At 34.4% G+C, this 21,358-nt stretch overlaps 1 protein-coding gene across 2 annotated transcripts in view; it reads right to left on the bottom strand.

Moving 5' to 3' along the window:
• BLTP3B (bridge-like lipid transfer protein family member 3B) overlaps positions 1 to 21,358 on the bottom strand; it is a 104,150-nt gene that overhangs the window by 40,430 nt on the left and 42,362 nt on the right. For both annotated transcript variants that reach the window (XM_080811986.1, XM_080811987.1), the window contains 8 exons: positions 20,853 to 21,042; positions 20,130 to 20,270; positions 19,014 to 19,184; positions 13,637 to 13,817; positions 11,557 to 11,640; positions 3,894 to 4,076; positions 3,209 to 3,327; positions 37 to 178 (listed from right to left, as the gene is read on the bottom strand). In XM_080811986.1, the coding sequence (XP_080668112.1) occupies positions 37 to 178; positions 3,209 to 3,327; positions 3,894 to 4,076; positions 11,557 to 11,640; positions 13,637 to 13,817; positions 19,014 to 19,184; positions 20,130 to 20,270; positions 20,853 to 21,042 (1,211 nt within the window). The remainder of the gene's footprint in view (positions 1 to 36; positions 179 to 3,208; positions 3,328 to 3,893; positions 4,077 to 11,556; positions 11,641 to 13,636; positions 13,818 to 19,013; positions 19,185 to 20,129; positions 20,271 to 20,852; positions 21,043 to 21,358) is intronic.

Genomic DNA, 21,358 nt, shown 5'->3' with positions numbered 1-21,358 from the left:
ATGGACAAGTAATAAAAAAGCAAGAAACTCTCTTACTTGGAAAATCCTTTCCATCTGGATAGTAATATTCTGTGAATTCTATATAGACAGCTGACATTTCTTGTGGAAGATACAGGGATTTCTTATTGCAAGAAATCATACTCTTGGGGGAAGAACGACATTGTTCTGCTGTAGAGACCTGAAAAAAAATAATTAAACATATTGAAATACACTGAATAAAGCCCTTTCCAAACAATTTATGCCACATGAACATCACTTCAAACTCCTAAAACTACTTCAAATAATTTGTTAATTTCCAATGCAAACTTTATTATATTTTTAACTTCACATTAAATTATTTTTGGTAATACCAATCAGCTATTTGAAAAACTATAACCTCTTTAAAGGCTTATCATATCAACTCTTTAAAATCGTCCTAGCAAACTTATTTTGAGCCATACAATATCAGAGTATTTCTGTAACAGAAGTAAGTAAATGGCACAGTCAGAACACAGATCCAGGTCCATAAGAACAGACCGCTTCCCTGGTGTGTATTTACATTAATACTTTATTATAATTTATTATTATGAAAAATAATATAGCCATATACAGAGTCTCAAGCTGGGATAATAAAAAAAATTATGGAGATAGATAATGGTGATGATATGGTGATGGCTGTACAACTCTGTGAATAAACATGCCAGTGAATGTGACACTTAAAAATAGTGAAATGCATCAAAACATTATGTTGCACACTTGAAACTAATGTTATGTCAATTATACCTCATTTTTAATTTAATTCAATTGGCCAACACATAGTACACCATTAGTTTCATAAGCAGAGTTCAATAATCCATCAGTTGTGTGTAACACTCAGTGCTCATCACATCACATTCCCTCCTTAATGCCCATTACCTAATAACCCATCCCCCCACCCATCTCCCCTCCAGCAACCCTCAGTTTGTTTCTTAGAGTTAAGTTTCTCATGGTTTGTCTCCCTCTCTGATGGCTTCCCATTCAGTATTCCCTCCTTTCCCCTATGATCCTCTGCTCTAATTCTTATATACTTCTTATATTCCACATGCGAGTGAAAACATGTAATTGGCTTTTCCTGACTTATTTCCCTCAGCATAATACCCTCCAGTTCCATCTACCTCAATGTAATTGGTAAATATTCATCCTTTCTGATAGCTGAGTAATATTCCACTATATATATACACCACCTCTTCTTTATCCTCTCATCTGTCGATGGACATCTCGGCTCTTTCAACCATTTGGCTATTGTGAACACTGTTGCTATGAACATTACCGTGCATGTGCCCCTTAGGATCACTACATTTGTATCTTTGTGGTAAATACCAAATAGTGCAATTGCTGGGGCGTAGGGTAGCTCCCTTTTTAACTTCTTGAGGAACCTCTATACTGTTTTCCAGGGTGGCTATAGCAGCTTGCATTCCCACCAACAGTATTAAGAGGGTTCCCCTTTCTCCACATCCTCGCCAACATTTGTTGTTTCCTGTCTTGTTAATTTTAGCCATTCTGACTGGTGTAAAGTGGTATCTCATTGTGGTTTTGGTCTGTATTTCCCTGATGCTGAGTAATGTGGAGCATTTTTTCATGTGTCTCCTGGCCATTTGATGTCTTCTTTGGAGCAATGTCTGTTTATGTCTTCTGCCCATTTCTTGATAGATTATTTGCTCTTTGGGTGTTGAGTTTGATAAAAGTTTGTTGTGGGCACTGCTAACAAGGCCCAGTGCCTTGTTAAAATGTTTAGCGACATCACTGATCTCTACTCACTATTTGTCAGCAGCAACCCCTTCTGGCTGTGACAACCAAAACTGTTTTCAGAAATGGCCAAATAAATGTCCCCAGGGGGTAAAATCAGCCCCAGATGAAAACCACTGAGTAACATAAAAATAAATTTATTTATCAGAATAAACCATGACAATTCACACATGACAACACATATCTGAAATCATTTATTTAAGAATGTTATATATTCTGTTGTTGGTCTCAAGTATTGTAATATTAGACCATGTTTTATGATAGCCTGAACAATATAAATGGGACAATATAAACTTAGCTATGAAGTTATATTCACAAAATAGCCAATACTTGAGAGTTCAATAAGACAAAAAAAAAAAGTATTTTAGGGTGCCTGGATGGCTCAGTGGGTTAAGCCTCTGCCTTCAGCTCAGGTCATGATGTCAGGGTCCTGGGATAGAGTGCTGCATCGGGCTCTCTGCTCAGCAGGGGGCCTGCTTCTCCCCCATCTCTCTCTGCTTGCCTCTCTGCCTACTTGTGATCTCTCTCTACCAAATAAATAAATAAAATCTTTAAAAAAAGAAAGAAAGAAAAAAAAGACAAAAAAAAGTATTTTAGTTTCTTCCACCTAGAGCATTGTGTAATAAGGAATTTGGCCTTCAAAGAGAGCTATGCCCTTTATCCCTGCTTCTGGGAGATAATTCTAAATTCAACTGATAGTCTGTGCTTACAGTGATTAAGAGTGGGGCTGGCCAGACCTGACAGTCTTAGTAGGCTTTAGAAGGTGGGGACTTTGGGTAACCTGGTATTAATCTACGTAGAGATTGAGTTCATCTACAATGCATATTGTTACATATTCATGCCAGGAAGCTATCATGTCCCGAGGACAAGAAGTTTCATATTTGGAACCCTCCTAGCCAATTCAGGTTCTCTTTCTATGGCTAAATCCAATTTATATCCTTTCCCTGTAATAAATGTAATTCTTAGTATAAATGTGTTTCTTAGTATAATTTATTTCAGTGAGTTCTTTGAGTTACTCTAATTCTTGAATCCACAGGTAGTTTAAGGAGACTCCTGAACTTGCAGTTGCTGTCAGAAGTCTTGTGAGGATTTGGCAGTCTGGAGGACTATGCTCTTAACCTTACAGTTTGGTTAATTCTGCATAACCATATAAACAAAAATTAATGAACTGACATCTTCTATCCTTTCTAGTTTAGCTATTTCATAAAACTGGTCAAGATGAGGGGTTTTTGTTTGTTTTTTTTCTTTTTTAGTAGGCTTCACACCCAGCATGGAGCCCAATGCAAGGTTTGAACTCATGACCCTGAGATCAAGACATGAGCTGAGATCAAACCCAGGTGTCCCTGTTCAAGATACTTTTATTAAATAAAATAGTAACATGAGTTTATAAGAGATGCTTGCAGAAGGTGTTTATCAGAAGATCTAATTAAAACATAAGGCATACCTGGTATATATTGAAATCTGCAAGTCTAACCACAACAGAGCTAGACATTAACTTAGCTTTGGACTGTTGAGATAATACCGAAGGTGTTCTGGAAGTCCCTTTCAGAGCTGAGTCTTTCTCTGTGGGAAATGAAAAAACCTTTCAATTTAGTGCAAAATTATTTTTATAACAGTCACTTTTTAATTATTAAAACAGCTACTAGAAATATACATGAACTCAATTTGTCAAACAATATATGTGAAAATACTTTATATATAAACTGATGTAGGAATATAAGTTATTGCAATGATTCTTCTTTATTGTGTGTGATTATTCCTTAAACAACAGTCATACTTATATCACGTTTAAGATATTCTTGTAAAATAACTTTTACCTGAAATTCTTGTTAAAAAAAGAGAACTATTAGCCATTTAACAGTCTCAAAGATTCCATCTGGATATTATTCTTATTGATCATATTAATTTTAAAAGTGCTTTGGTCTATAATCCTATGGTCTGAATAAGGTTCAGAACTTTTAGATATTATGTATTAATTATTAAATGTTAATTATTAGATATTAATTATTAAATAAGTATTAATTTATCCACAGAAAATATCATACTATGATCACACACACACACAAACACACACAGGCACAGACACTTAATACCAGGGGAATGCCATAATGTGGTTATAGGTAAAATACCTGTTTGTGTGTGCTGGGGAGAGGCATGTGTTGGGGATTTAGGAGGTGAACCTACATTATGATCCTTTACAGCCTGCTTAAGCATTTCAACGTTGCACTCAAATTCATGTAACAACTCGTTGGCCCATCCATTTTTTGTTTTGGTTGCATCACTAAAATACATCCAATGATTACAACTATCTCCTGTAAAATGAATGACAGGTATTTCACTGAAAAAATGCACAAAATTGATTTATTTTATTATAGCCCTGCTTCTAATGAGATTTATTCATTTTCCAAGGGAGAGTTTCTCAAGGGAGCAGCCTTCAAGAGCTTTTATAAGCCTACATGAGCTTTTAATCTGCCTAGAACGTAGGAGCAAAACATTTAGAATACAGGAAAAGAATGTCAAAAGCAAATTATCTAAAAGGTTTCTATCAAGACCCACCATTGGTAGAACATCATTCGAAGTTTCAGTTACAAATAGTACTGCTGGTCAACCTTCACTGAATGCTCAACTACCTGGCATACCTCCACTACAAAGAACCCCAGAAAATGCTACCACAAAAAAAAGTCCTTTCATCAAAAATTTGTTATAAAATAGTGGCTAAAACCTATCCTTAAAATGATAAAATAAAGATCATGAAAACACTAAAGACCAATTAAATATTTCAAGATAGATATCAGTCATAAAGATACAGATATTTCTATACCTATATAGATTTTTTTTGGAAGAAAAATAAAAAATCAGGATTATTAGGTTTCTCTGTAGCAAAAACTGAGAAAAGTAATATGTACATAAAAGGGTTAAGAAAATAAAATCTTGATGACTAAGAATTTTACCTCCCAAAATATGAGTTGTTTCTGTAGTAAAAAAAATTTTATGTATATGTAAGTAACTTACAAATTAGGAGAATAGAAGTACAACAAAGCCTTCCAATAAAAATCAAAACAAACAGTAAAACCTTTAAATTCTATCAGGTACAGATAGAGAAATAACAAAGAATAGGAGATGGAAATTTATGAATATCACTTTCATAAAGTCCTGAAAAATACATTATACTTGCTTTTTCTTATTTTTGTGAATCAAAAAAAAAAAAAAAAAAGCCACACATCACCAAATAGCAGATTAGTATAAGGTCAAATTACTTAATTTGGCCATAAATATATATATTTCTTATTTTTATTATTTGGGAGAAAAAGCCTATCAATATTCAACTATTCAAAAGCATATTATGTATTACTTCTCGGCTTTTGACTAAAATCAAGTAAAAAAAGTCTACTAATGAAACTTAGAAAATACAGAAAGGTTTAAAAAAAAAAAAAAAGTTCCAGGAATCTTCTTACAATGCAGCTGAAATTACTATTATATTTTTACTATATATTCTTTCTTGATTTTTTAATATACTAATAATATACCAATTTTTAAATTCAAAACACATCAGGGCGCCTGGGTGGCTCAGTGGGTTAAAGCCTCTGCCTTCGGCTCAGGTCATGATCCCAGGGTCCTGGGATCGAGCCCCGCATCGGGCTCTCTGCTCAGCGGGGAGCCTGCTTCCTCCTCTCTCTCTGCCTGCCTCTCTGCCTACTTGTAATCTCTGTCTGTCAAATAAATAAATAAATCTTTAAAAAAAAAATTTCAAAACACATCAATAACTTACTTTTGCCACAATAAAAAAAATAAAATAGCATAAACTATGTCTTCCACATTCTGATTTTAAATTTTAAATCAATTATTTAGAATACTAACAAATGATAACAATTATAATTTCTAATAATCTACACAAAACTCTACAAAATGCATAAATATTTTCTATGGCATTTGTATCTTCTTGTAAAGATATTATTGGGGAAAAAATAACAAATGTCTTCGTTTCTTTTTTCCTTAAAAAAATTAAGTTAGAGAGAGAGAGGGAAGATGGCAACAGAGTAGAACTCCAGCTCACCTCAACCCAAGAATACAATTAGGTTACAATCAAATCATCCTAAGTACCCCAGAAATTGATCTCAAGACTGGCAGAATGCCACACTAAAGGAAGAGAAGAGGCCACATTGAAGGTGGGAAGTGTGGTGACATGTTTGGGAGAGAAAGATCACTGCGGCTACTGTGCTGGGGAGGGAGCCATAGTCACAAAGAAGGGTGAGAGACAAACTCACACACAGGGGAGCACATGGGGAAAATGAATCCCCATAAGCAGTCGACTTGGAAGGCAAGAGGGGCTGAATTTCATGACTTCCAGCAACCAGAAACGCTTAAAGCCTGGAGTTCTGAAGGTCAGCATGCCTGGCTGTGGAAAAGCTCAGAGGAGACCGAAGCTTACTGTGGACATTCACTACCTAACTTACTTACACCAAACCTTGCTCCACACACTCCAGTGAAACTGCTCCTCCTACTCACACATGCCTCAATCCCAGTGTAGCGGACCCCCTCCCTCAGAAGACCCGTCCAAATCCCTGCTCACTCTGCATCACCCTAAACGGGAGTTTTGAAGAGCCTCTGTTCCAGCAGCCGTGGCAATGGGTCTCATTTCACAAGCAGACCAGAGCATACTTAGCTAAAATGCTCCATATTTGGGCCAGGGATAAAACACTGCCAACGAAAGGCAAAGAGAGCCTCTGCAGACAACTGGCCTGATGGATAGAGCAACAGGAAACAATAGAGCATTCCCAGAAGCATAAGGACCTGGTGAACGGGGAACACCAGAAAGCAGGGCACTCTAGGACCTCTTTTTCATAAGGCCATTACCCTCAAGAACAGAGGACACAGATGATTTTCCTAACACAGAGAAATAGAGAAGAGAGAGAAATTTATCTCAAGTGAAAGAATAGGACAAGGGCACAGCCTGAGAGCTAAGTGAAACAAATATAAGTTACATCTCTGATAGAGAATTTAAAGTCATAATTATTAAATTAATTAAAGTAGATTTAAAGTAATTATATGATTATAAGAATTTAAAATTAATGATTATTCACTGGACATGAGAAGAGAGTGGAAGGCATGAGTAAGACCCTCAACACAGGGATAAGGAATGACATAGTAGAGATAAAAGGCTCAGTGAATGGAGAAATACACCTGGTGGAATAAGCAGCAGGACAGAAGAAGCAGAGGAACAAATTAGTAACCTAGAAGCAGATTAATGGAAAGTAATCAAGCTGAACAAAAGAGAGAGAAAAGAATTATCCAAAATGAGAACAGACTTAGGGAACTCAATGATTCCATCAAACGTAATAACATCAAACATAGTTTATAGGAGTCACAGAAAAAGAAGAGAGAGAAAAGGGGCCAGAAAATTCATTTGAAGAAATAAAAAAGGCAACCCTCTTGGGTCCCCTCCCTCTTCGGGAGCTCTGTACTCTATCATATTCAATAAATGTTACTATCACTCAATAAACTCTGCTTTTGCTGCCCATCAAGAAAAGAAAGAAAACAAAACAAAACAAAAGAAAGGAAAAGAGAAAAGAAAAATGAAAAAAGAAAAATAAAAAGACAAGGCTAAAAATTTTCCTAATGTGGCAAAGGAAACAGCTATCCAGATCAGGGAGGCACTTTCCAAGTGCACATGGAATATTCTCCAAAATAAATCTCAACAAATTCAAGAATGTTGAAGTCATACCATGAACCTTTTCTGACCATAACGCTATGAAACTAAAAGTCAACTACAAGAAAAAATCTGGAAAGATCACAAATACTTAGAGGTTAAATAACATGGTACTAAACAATGAATGAGTCAACCAGAAAATAGAAGAAATAAAAAAGTAAATGGGAACAAATAAAAATGAAGATATAAGGGTCCAAAACCTTTGGGATGCAGCTAAAGCAGTTCTAAGAGGGAAGTTTATAGCAAAACAGGCCTACCTCATGAAGCAAGAAAAATCTCAAATATATGACCTAACCACCAAAAGGATCTAGGAAAAGAAAAATGAACAAAATCCCAAACCAGAAGAAGGACATAATAAAGATTAGAGCAGAAATAAATAATAAAGAAACTAAAAAAACAACAGAACAGATCAATGAAACCAGGAGCTATTTCTTTGAGGAAAAAAAAAATCAATAAAATTAATAAACGTCTAGCCAGACTTAAAAAATGAAATTGGACTCAAATAAAATCACAAATGAGAGAGGAGAAATACCAACCAAGGGGCGCCTGGGTGGCTCAGTAGGTTAAAGCCTCTGCCTTCCGCTCAGGTCATGATCTCAGGGTCCTGGGATCGAGCCCCGCATCGGGCTCTCTGCTTAGCAGGGAGCCTGCTCCCCCTCCCCCTCCTTCTCTGCCTGCCTCTCTGCCTGCTTGTGATCTCTGTCAAATAAATAAAATCTTTAAAAAAAAAAAAAAAGAAATACCAACCAAGACCACAGAAATACAATTATAAGAGAATATTATGAAACACTATATGCCAACAAATTAGACAACCTAGAAGAAATGCATAAATTTCTAGAAACATATAAACTACTGTAACTGAAACACGAAAAGAAAATTTGAACAGACTGTTAAGCAGCAAGGAAACTGCATCAGTAATAAAAAAAAAAAAACTCCCGACAAACAAAAGCCCAGGACCAGATGGTTTCACAGGCAAATTCTACCAAACATTTAAAGAAGAGTTAATACCTATGGTTCTCCAAACTACTCCAAAAAATTAGAAAAGGAAAAAAAAAACCTTCCAAATTCATTCTCTGAGACCAGCATTACCTTGATACCAAAACCAGGTAAAGATACCACTGAGAAAGAGAATAAACCAATATCCCTGATGAACATAGATGCAAAAATTCTCAACAAAATATACTAGCAAACTGAATTCAACAGCACATTAGAAAAATCACTCACCATGAACAAGTGGGGATTCATTCCTGGGTTGCAACAGTGGTTCAATATTTGCAAGTCAATCAATGTGATATACCACATCAAAAAGAGAAAGGATAAGAACCATACAATCATTTCAACAGGTGCAAAAAAAGCATTCAACAAAGTACAACATCCATTCATTATAAAAGCCCTCATCAAGGTAGGTTTGGAGGGAACATACCTCAACATAATAAAGGCCATATGTGAAAAACCCAGATGAACATTATCTTTAATGGGGAAAAACTGAGAGCTTTTCCCCTAAGGTCAGGAATAGAGCAAGGATGTCCACGCTCACTACTTTTATTCAGCATAGTACTGCAAGTCCTAGCCACAACAATCAGACAACAAAAAGAAATAAACAGCATCCAAATCAGCAAGCAGGATGTGGAACTTCTAGTATTTGCAGATGACATGATACTACATTTGGAAAACCTGAAAGACTACAGCAAAAAACTGCTACAACTGATGAACGAATTCAGTAAAAAGTCACAGGATAAAATATCAATGTATAGAAATCTGTTGCATTTCGATACACCAATAATGAAACAGCAGAAAGAGAAATCGAAGAATCAATCCCATTTACAATTGCCCCCAAAACCATAAGATACTTAGGACTAAACCAATCAAAGAGGCAAAGGAACTACACCCTGAAAACTATAAAATGCTGACTAAAAAAAACTGAAGAAGGGTGCCTGTGTGGCTCAGTCACTTAAGCAGCTGCCTTTGGCTCAGGTCATGATCCCAGAGTCCTGGGATCAAGTCCCGTCTTGGAATCCCTGCTCAGCAAAGAGCCTGTTTCTCCCTCTCCCTGCCGCTCTGCCTAGTTGTGCTCTCTCTGTCAAATAAAAAAATAAAATCTTAAAAAAAAAAAAAAACTGAAAAAGACACAAAGAAATGGAAAGACATTTCTTTCCATATACGGCCTTTGTCCTTTTATTGTTTTATTCCTAGGTATCTTATGGTTTTGGGGGCAATTGTAAATGGGACTGATTCTTTGATTTCTCTTTCTGCTGTTTCATTATTGGTATATAGAAATATAACAGATTTCTATACACTGATATTTTATCCTGGATTAGAAGAATATTGTTAAAATGTTATACCATCTAAAGCCTACAAGTTTAATGCAATCCCCATTAAAAACCAAAGGTATTTTTCTCAGAACTAGAACAAACAATCCTAAAATTTGTATGGAACCACAAAAGACCTCGAAGAGCCAAAGCAATCTTGAAAAAGAAAAGCAAAGCTGGAGGCATCACAACTCTGGACTTCAAGTCATATTACAAAGGTGTAATCATCAAGACAGTATGGTACTGGCACAAAAACAGATAGATTAATAGAAGAAAACAGAAAACCCCCAGAAATTAACCCATAACTATATGGTCAATTAATTTTTAACAAAGGAGAAATGACTATCCAATGGGAAAAGAACAGTCTCTTCAAACAAATGGTATTGAGAAAACTGGACAGGACCATGCAAAGGAAACAAACTGGACCACTTTCTTACACCAAACACAAAAATAACTCAAAATAGATTAAAGACCTAAATATGAGACCTGAAACCATAAAAATTCTAGAAGAGAACAGGCAGTAACCTCTTTGACATTAGCCATAGCTACTTTTTTCTAGATATGTCTCCCGACACAAGGGAAACAAAGGCAAAAATAAACTACTGGGACAACATTAAAATAAAAAATTTTGCCCAGCAAAGAAAACAATCAACAAAACTAAAAGGCAATCTATGGAATGGGAGAATATATTTGCAAATGATGTATCTAAATAAGGATTAGTATCCAAAATATATAAAGAAACGACATAACTCAATACCTAAAAACCAAATAATGCAATTAAAAATGGGCAGAAGACATGAACAGACATTTTTACTAAGAAGACATTCAAATGGCCAACAGACACATGAAAAGATGCTCAACATCATTCATCATCTGGGAACTATAAATCAAAACTAATGAGATAGCACTTTACACCTGTCAGAATAGTTAAAATCAGTAACACAAGAAACAACAGGTGTTGGCAAGGATGTAAAGAAAGGGGAATCCTTTGCACTATTGGTAGGAATGCAAATTGGTGCAGCCACTCTGGTAAACAATATGGAGGTTCCTCAAAAAGTTAAAAATAGAACTACCCTATGATCTAGCAATTGCACTACTGGGTATTTACTCAAAGAATACAAAAACACTAATTCAAAGGGATACATACACCCCTAACTTTATTACAGCATTATTTACAATAGCCAAGGTATGGTAACAGCCCAAGTGTCCAGGATAGATGAATGGATAAAGAAGATGTGGTATATATCTAAAATGGAATATTATCAGCCATAAAAAAGAATTAAATTTTATCATTTGCAAGGACATGGATGGAGCTAAAGAGTACAATACTAAGCAAAATAATTCATTCAGAGAAAGACAAATAGCATGATTTTACTCATGTGGTATTTAATAAACAAAACAAAGGAGCAAAGGGGAAAAAAAAAGAGGAACACATTAAAAAACAGACTCTTAATCACAGAGAACAAACTGATGGGGGGCTGGATGGTGACTGGGTAAAACAGGTGATAGGGACTGAAGACTGCAGTTGTTGTGATAAGTACTGAGTAATGTATGCAACTGCTGAATCACTATACCGAACACCTGAAACTAATATAATATTGTATGTTCCCTAACTGGAATTAAAATAATAAAAAATAAAAATAAACATACATTAAATTAAAACAAAATAAAATAAAATGAATTAAAGCAAATAATAAATATAAAAGGAAATGAGATAAACTGTCTATATAACTTTAAAGCAGCATTTACATCTGTTAAAGAAATTATTAAGCATACCTGCTTTGTGATAAGGATAATAATCTATAGTTAACTGTGTAAAAGACAGTTGCATAGCCCCTCCAGTAATACGTCTATTTGACTCTGGAAAAAGAAAAAGAATAACAGAAGTGAGAGAAAGAGAAAGAAACATTAAGCAAGTATCAGAAACACTTCATTTATCATATTTGCAATCCAAGCAGTGATTAACTGTCTCTACTATCACAGATAATACATTAAGGATTTCAGGAAATGCAATTCAATCTCATCAGTGTTTACTGAGCCCCTATCATTTGCAAGGTACCAAGCTAAAAGTTGAGGACACAAAAAGAACAGAATTTTTATATTCACAGCCCTAACCATATGCCAAGCACTGTTTTAAATACCTTATTTAGGTATACTTGCTCATTTGCTCTTCCTTACAACCCTGAGATAGATGATATTATCATCATCATCATCATCATCATCATCATCATCATCGCCATTTTCCAATTAAGTAAATTGAGACACAAAGAGGGGAATTAAAAAGACCAAGGTCATTTTAGCCAAGAAATATAGAGCTGGTTTTGAACCTAGGAAATATTAACCACTACACTATATAATCCCATCTCTCACTGAGGTGGAAATTAAGCCTATTGGGCTAGGTAAGTTGTCCAAATTAACACAGCTATATGAAGATTAGAAAGTAGATCACAACTCAGTGTGACTCCAACATAAAAATCAAATTTTAAAACAGCATGAATAGATCAACTGGAAGTAAGGAAAATATACATTAAGATACCACTAAGTACAAATGAATATAATTCATTTCAGACCTTTCTGGATTTTAAAACAGATCTGTGAGTGAGGGAAATACTGTGGTGGAGTTTTCCCCTTAAATAACATAATTCAACTTATTCTATGAAGAAATATAGTGATATATGTACAAAAAGCTTAGAAGACTACTCTTTTGCTTATTACTTAACCTTGACCCTTCATTTTGTTATTTTGGGTTATTTTAACTTTTCCACTTTCCTTTCATCTAACTAAAGCAGAAGATGCCAACTTTAAATCAAATGACACAAAGGTAGACAAAAGAAAAGAGAACAAATGCTTCTCTAAACTCCAAACCTTCCTCACCTTCTTCCACCCTTTCATCCAGTCACTGATACCTGGCTGCCTTATCTGATGAAGGCAAGGTAACTTCTGCTAAATATCCGGGATGAGTCTCAATATTTACTCTTTCAGCTTTAAAAATACAGAGCAACAACTTTCACGGATACATGAATCAGGTCTGAGGTAGAATGGTCAGATATTAATATCCCAGTTTTAAAGAGATCCTCAGCTTGATCCTCAAGCTCACCAAAGTTCGAGAACTACTGTCTTGGAAGGTGGCCCACTTGATGAACCCTCCCAATACTTATGGGCCAGGAACACTCTCCAATGGAAACAGAAATGCCTAGTACCTACATTATGGAACCACAGATTTTCAAAGCCACCAAGAACAGCTTCCCATTTACTCCACTGTAATTCTCCAAAATAAGAGAAACAAAAGCTAAAAATAAAGAAAAAACACTTACTAACTAGAGTTTAGCTTCCCAAGCAAATTTTGGGAGGATTACTGGTAAAGAGACACAAGAAATGGTAAACAACCACACAGCTGTGTTTACATGTACTTGGGGTCAGAAAAATGCAGACAGACCACCATGGGAAAACATATGTGCAAATAATTATGAATTGCATATGGACTCAAATTTAGTTTATAGACAATTTCAAAATTATGAAAAAGTTAATTCAAAGGCAAGTCTAATATTTCATCATCCTCCAAGGATGTCACCTATTTAGTCCTTGATTTTTTTTTTAAACCTATTACTGGTAGTATTTGGTGAAATACTATCTAACAATTAATTGTGCTAAAATACTAAGTACTAAAGCAAAATAAAATTTCATACCGATATATATTGCTTAAAATTACAACTTTCATCTATGTATCTCACATGAATGATAAAATTATGACCAGCTATCATACCAGACATACTATATATTACATATGATAAACAATCCAGTTTTGTAGGAAATCCTAGAAAAACCAAAATAGTTTGAAATAAGCAGCTTTTATTACCTTTTTCTTTAGCATGAATATCATCACAAATGTGTAGATCTAGATGAGAAATTACCAAGTGATGAGAGGTTTCTTTAACATCAAAGTCATTGAATAGTTTCACAATTGCATCATTTAGATCCGGAGCATTTGAGGTCTGTGGTGTCTTCACTTGTTGGGTAGATGAGGTTACTGTAGAGCTCTAAAAGATTCAAAACTGCCTTATCACTTTAAGTTAAATATTTGAAATTCCACAAATAAGAAAACTTAAATATTTTAGTAATGAAATCATGAAAAATAAGCTAATATATTTTCTTTTCTATTAATAACTCAATCCCCCCCAAATATTTTCTCAATTATATGAGAATAAAGTTAAATCTAAAAACTGGAGAACTACGCACAATTTGAATATGAAACCAATGTATTTTAATAAACACTTGAATAGTTACATTTATATAACTTAAGTTCTTATTCTAGAAAATATTAACTATTCAAGGCAGCTTATTCAAATAGTATTAGTTCTACATATTAGAAGAGAAACAGGTGCACCTGGGTGGCTCATTCAGTGGAAGAGTTTTCCCCTTAAATAACATAATTCAGCTTATTCTATGAGGGAATATAAAGAGTGAGAAATGTAAAAAAGCCTAGAAGACACTTTTCTCTATTCTTCTGCTTATTACTTAACCTAGACCCATCATTTTGTTATTTTGGTTTAAAATTTCCATTTCTTGGTTTCAGCTCAGGTCATGATCTCACCTGTTGTGAGACGAAGCCCCATGGTAGGCAAGAACTTAGCAGGCAGTCTGCTTGAAGATTCTCTCCCTCTACCCCTCCCCCACCTGGCACAGTCTCCCCAACCCCCACAAATAAATAAATAAATCTTTAAAAAAAAATAAAACAGAAACAAATGTGAGCCCTGTATATTATATCGGCTGTATATACTATTACATATCCTGTAAAAATAAATCACTTCTTTGCAAAGTGCTTGTGATATGGTACAGAGTACTCTAAGTGCTCTGGTGCCTCTCATAAGAGATGCAGCACATCCTTTGAACGTGGATATCTGAAGAAGCCAGAAAGCAGAAGAGATTTATAATAGACTCTGAATTCAAATTCTTTTTTTTTTTTTTAAGATTTTATTTATCTATTTTACAGAGAGAGGGAGATCACCAGTAGGCGGAGAGGCAGGTAGAGAGAGAGAGAGGAGGAAGCAGGCTCCCCACCAAGCAGAGAGGCCGATGCGGGGCTCAATCCCAGGACCCCAGGATCCTGACCCAAGCCAAAGGCAGAGGCTTAACCCACTGAGCCACATAGGCGCCCCTCAAATTCTTTTCTCCCCAAAGTGAAGAAGCATAGAATACTACTGAAGTATAAAGACTGATGTGAACCTAAAAGTCTAAAATGATTCTACATACGTAAGCATACTATAAGATCATCTGTTATATAAGCTATAGAACTGTACATGAAACTTTGGTAATAACAAAATGAAGACCAAATTTTTCATCAAAAAATATTAACAAGTTTCTAATTAAGAACAATTCATTAATAAAAGTATAGTTAGTGATGTATGGAAAATTAAAGTATATGTATTTTGCATGTATACATATTTACATATTATCTATTAAGAACTATCTGTAAACAAATTTCAAAGTATACTCAGTAAATGAGAATTTCTCACAGAAAATGATCAAGACCCACAGTGATTAAAGAAAAGGAAAGATAAAATATAATTGTGAAGCCTTAAATTCCAGGGGCTCCAGAAAAATTTTCTTACTAATTGTCAAAGTAATTTCCATAAGACAAATCACTTATTTTTATTTTTACTTTTTTCTTCAGTTGGCTCCAGGCCCCACATGGAGCCCAACACAGTGCTTGAACTCAGGACCCTGAAATCAAGACCTGAGCTGAGAACAAGAGTCAGATACTTAACCAACTGACCTACCCAAGTGCCCCAAGAGAAATCACTTTAATGTTCTACTTTCAAAGCTTTAATAGACTACTCTTTATATCTATGACTGTGCAATTTTGAAGGAAAAAATTCTCTCTTTTTTTTTAAAGATTTTATTTATTTGTCAGAGAGAGAGAGCATAAGCAGGGGGTGCGGCAGGTAGGAGGAGAAGCAGGCTCCCTGCTGAGCAAGAAGCCTCATGTGGGACTCAATCCCAGGACTCTGGGATCATGACCTGAGCTGAAGGCAGTCACTTAATAGACTGAGCCACCCAGGCGTCCTCTCCTGTATTTCTTCAACAATGTTTTCTACCTTCTTCGTAAAAAAAAAAAAAAAAAAAAATTGATATACACAAAAACATAAACATTAATCTTTCTATAAACCCTTTTCTTAATGTTGTGGTAGATTCAGTTTTTATATGCTGTTTGCGGGGAATAGGGGGAAGTGGGCCGTTATGACCTCTTTTGCCTTCTGAATTATCTTAACATTTCCTGTTTTTCAATGTAGTCTTCCCTTCCAGAGAAGGAAAGGATGAAGCTAATCAAATATTTATGACAGAAGATATCTCTCAGTTTGTACAGCTGAGCAAAGGAACACTGTCAACTACTTCACTCTCTCATCCACTCTCTTGGTCTTCAAATCACAACTCTGTGGAAATGTTAAGTAAATCTACTAAGAAATATTAGGGAACAAGAAAAAATAGTAGTTATAAAGACTAACAACATGAAGAAAATTGTATACATCCATTTACGACATACTAAAACTAGGAAAACTGCAGGTGCCTAGGCAAAAAAACCTGTATGGAACTCAAAATGCTAACACTGGTTTTATTATTGTGATAGGATTATAGAACTTCATCCTTGTTTCTAGTTTTCTAATCTGTATCTTTATCTGGTTTCCTAATCTATATTCTATCTAAATATATCCACATATTATATAAATAAGACCTACATTAACACCAACACACTGTCTACTAGCCTTTAATTTCAATTACCATGCTTGTTACTGACATCCTAAATTATTCTGTGTTACAGTTTAGTGTTTTGTTCATCAAGCTTATAAAATTAGACTCCCCCAGAGAATTACAAAGATATCTCATTGGCTATTTAAATAGTATTTATTGGTAGAATGATACAAGGTTCACTGTCAATTCTTCTTTTCTTTTTATGGCTAAAAGTTCTAGAAAACTATTCAAATAAATAGGTAAATTGGAATGAAAACAACTTTATTTTAGCAATATGACATGATTCTTTGAATTCCTTCAAGTTATATGCCAGGATTCATGAAATGATTTAAAAAAATTTTTTTTAAATAATCTAATAGCTGATATGTATAGATCCTCCTTCAAAAGTGTTGAAAGCAGGGGCACCTGGGTGACTCTGTCAGTTAAGAGGCTGCCTTTGGTTCAGGTCATGATTCTGGAGTTCTGGGATCAAACCCTGCACCGGGCTTCCCACCTGGCAGGAAGTCTGCTTCTCCCTCTGACCTTCCCCCACTCATGCTCTCTCTTACTCAATCTCTTTCAAATAAATAAATAAAATCTTTTAAAAAAATTTTTTAAATGTGTTGAAAGCAAAGAAGTGGAAGTAGAAACCACCTGACTTGCTACTTTGTCATTAGTCATTGACTTCCAATATGAGTAACAGTATTTCAAATTACCTCCTTCTTGTCATGAGTAACAGTATTTCAAATTAACTCCTCTTGTCATCCCAAGCTTTTTAAAAAATTTTCCCCTCTTCTTGGACAAATCCGTCATAGTAAGAATGAGTAAGAAGTAAGAAGAAGGCCTTTCATTTGTCAAGTAGGATAAGAGCAGTTTGGGAAAGGGAGAGTGAATCTGACATTTTACCATAAGTACCTTCTCTAACAGACCAAGTTTAAGAAAGAACACATCAAAATGGAGTATGTGTAACCCAGTTTCCTTAAAACCTAGAAAGGTGTATATCTTGAGAGGCATGTGTATGTAACTCTCAAAGACTTCTCTAGTAATGCCAAACTCATTTTTATCAGAAAATACCATGCTCTTTAACAATATATTTTGCAAATTCCATTCCCTCACCTGACATACCCTTTTCCTCACCTATGAACTATTTATTTTTTTAAAAGCCTCTGAAATCATAATTTAAACTGGCAAAGATTTTTTTTTTAATTTTATTTATTTATTTGACAGAGAGAGAGATCACAAGTAGGCAGAGAGGCAGGCAGAGAGAGAGGGGAAAACAGGCTCCCTGCCAAGCACAGAGCCCGATTCGGGGCTTGATCCCAGGACCCTGAGATCATGACCTAAGCCAAAGGCAGAGGCTTAACCCACTGAGCCATCCAGGTGTCCCGAACTTCTTATTTTTATTATCCTCTCTTTGTGAAACCTTTCCAAACTATGCAGTTGACTATAACTTCTCTATGCTTCTATGGTTCCTTCACTCCCCTTTTTATTTGCCCTCTAGTGGGGATGCCTGGGTGGCTCAGCCAAGCTGCTGCCTTCGACTCAGGTCATGATCCCAGGGTCCTAGGATCAAGTCCCACATGAGGCTCCTTGCTCAGTGGGGAGCCTGCTTCTCTCTCTGCCTCTGCCTGCCCCTCTGCCTGCTTGTGCTCTTGTGCTCTCTCTCTGACACATAAAGAAAGAAAGAAAATCTTTAATTAAAAAAAAAAAAAGAATTCTGTGTAGAAAAAACTTCACAGAAATTAAAAAAAAAAAGATGAACTACAATGATTTGTTTTATATCTGTCTTCCCATTATACTGAGATCCTTGAGGACAGGGTCTGATAATATTCACTTTTACATCTACAGTGTCTAGCCCTGTTCCTTATCACATAGCAGCTAGACAGTAACTAATGCCAATTCAATAGTCATAGGAAAGCCTAAAATGTAGGCTACTTCCATGTACCAAGCCAGATCACCAACAAGCCATATGTCTGAGACATATTACTCTGTTTCCAAAGAAACAGCTTCATAGAAATAGGATTTCACAATATCCCTTGTTTTTATTAAGAACAGATACAATGCTAACAGTTTTCTGTTGAACTTCAGCAACTCCCCAGGGTTTGGGTTTTTTTTTTGTTTTTGTTTTTTTTTTACATTTTCTGCAATTTTAATTCTCACATTTCTCCCTTGACTATACCCAAGTTTTTTCCTTTCCCCTTACTTTAGTAAGTTAAGTTGTATTTTACTTCCTGAAAAGAGGTATTTATAACATCAAACTTTTACATTATCATTAACTCTTATACCTAGTACAAAACTCCAAACAAAATAAACATTATATAGACAGAAACAGACTTAATATATGTTTTCACATAGATTCCATGTGTAGAAAACTATGCAGTAACATATCTAGATAAAAGATTCTTGGACTCAAAGTCTCACAATCTATTTCACATAAAGAAAACAACTAACCATTCTGATTTTTAAACCATTTACAGATTTAAGTGTTTTTCCTCTTAAAAGCATACCTGTGTAGGTTCAGGAGCCATGCTCTTCCTTTGTTCTGTTGATTTTTCTATTGCTTCACTGAGAGATTTTGCATATTGTACCATAGCCTTCAACTGGGAATCCGTTAAAACCCATAATAAGTCATCCAATATTAGAACTAACTTTGTTGCAATAACATTGCAGTCTTTTAACTGTCAAAAAAAATCATTCATATAATTAAGCCAAGACATAAAACTCACAATGCACTAATGTTTTAAAAATATTTAAAATGTTTGAATGAAATATGGATCCTTCCTTCATTCACCAAATTATTTATTATACTCCTATACTATAAAAGGAATATCTCCTTGTATTGGAGAAACGGTGGTTAAAAAAAGACTCACAAATTCCTGTACCTTAACAGATGCAGTTGTACATTATACAGGTACAAGTGCTTATATAATTTAAATTTGCATTTATAGCTAACAAATCATAAAATTACCTATACTAATTGTGGTAATTCTAGTATAGAAAGAAACATTAAAATTAGAAACTGAAATGCTATTTTAACCACATTTCACAATATTGTATTAAGTATTATACTCTGAAAAAAAATTTTCAATTTAACTTGGAATATTTATTTGGGTCTAGTGATATAAAACCTATTGTTGAGAATTTAAGTGAGCCACATTTTAAAAAGTCATTATTCCATTAAATTTCATTACAATCTATGGTGAACTCTCACATTCTGATGTCTTTAAGTAACTATCTTCCCTATTTATTTAAATTACCATTCATATCTTAATAACCTTCTAAAAGCTAGTAGTTTTGGCTTCTGATAATGGAGGTTTTGCTGACTACATACTCCTAAGTAAGACTCAAAAGAAGAATGAAATTATAAGACAGCTAATGTTCGGAAATATTTGGCAATGGAGAATCTATTAAATTTATCAAAGGTAAAAATCTAAATATTAAATCTAGAAAACTGAAAAATGTTATCATTACACTAGGTTTCTTCAAATACTGCTGGAGGAACTATATTTCCTTTTATTTTGCTTTGTTTTAATATTCCAATGTTTTAACTGAAAATTATTTAAAATTTCCTCTCAATTCCACTAGTTACCACATGAACTGAAAAGATAACCCTGATGACTTACTCTTCTTTTAAGTGTGACTCTGATTTTTGATTGGTTGGTTATTAATCGAACGGGAGCACACATAATTTCAAGATGTGAACTTTGAGTAGCATCTGCCTCTATTCGAATCATCTGCCAATTTATTTCTTTAAATGTCAAAACCTAAGGAGAACAAAGAGATTAGCTTCAGTTACTCAGGCAAAACAGAATGAGAGACATATAGATTTATAAAAACAACAAAAAAGCTAAACAAATAAGATAAATAAAATTTTATGTCTTTACCAATTTTATGACACTCTTGCTATACTCACTATGCTTTTATTCTAAATGATATAGTTAAAACAAACTGTATAGTTACAATCTTCAATTATATTCATTATTCATAAAGCTGTTAATACTTTTTTATATGATATAAAGTATAAAAAGCATTTGAATCTTGTGAACAAGAAAAATGTAAGTAACATTTTAGTTTTGTATATTTAAAATTCAATTCTGAGTAGCTGAGAAATTAAAATGGGGTTCATTAAAAATGGGGTTCATTAACTATAAATGGAAAGATTATAGAAAAAACACTAATATATGCACATTTTTAATTAAATAACTAAGAGAAAGGAATAGTTAAAAGGTCAGTAAATGAAGTATGTGAATCTAGGTAACTATATGTAATAATTATTTTTAAATGTCTTCTTTTATTTATCAGTGACTAAAACATTTTTTAAACAAAGAATGAAAAAAAATGTTTACCTCTCCTCTCTGTGGATCTTGAATACGAGTAAATCTTAAATCTCCATGTTCCCAGTTTGCATTTACACTATAGATTCTTAGCTGGGAAAGTTCAAAGGATGCATTGAAAGCTTTTGCCCCAATGCGGATAACAATGGAATTTACAGAAACAGTAATTCCCTCAACTACTTTTTCAGCAAAGCCATATTCACTGGAAAAACAAAGCAAAACAAAATATAATGCACTAAAGCCAAAATAAATCATTAAAAGGTTATCTGTCAATATTCACATACAAGTGTACAAACTGACCATTATATTATTCATTTTTATGTAAAAATTTTTTGGTTAAAACAATAATCTAGGCTGATTGGATATAAATTATAAAAATGTTCTTCTCAAAATGATAAAAGATTTTTAAAATGTAAGGTTTCTCTCTTTTTGGTAAGTTTTAATTTTATCTCCAGTATAGTTAATACGCAGTAATATATTACTTTCAGGTGTGCAACAGTGATCTAACAATTCTACAC

Source organism: Martes martes (assembly GCF_963455335.1).
Source record: "Martes martes genome assembly, chromosome: 8".
In the NCBI taxonomy this organism is placed as follows: domain Eukaryota; kingdom Metazoa; phylum Chordata; class Mammalia; order Carnivora; family Mustelidae; genus Martes; species Martes martes.
The sequence above is the reverse complement of the archived record's forward strand: the minus strand, read 5'-3'. Positions and strand labels throughout refer to the sequence as shown.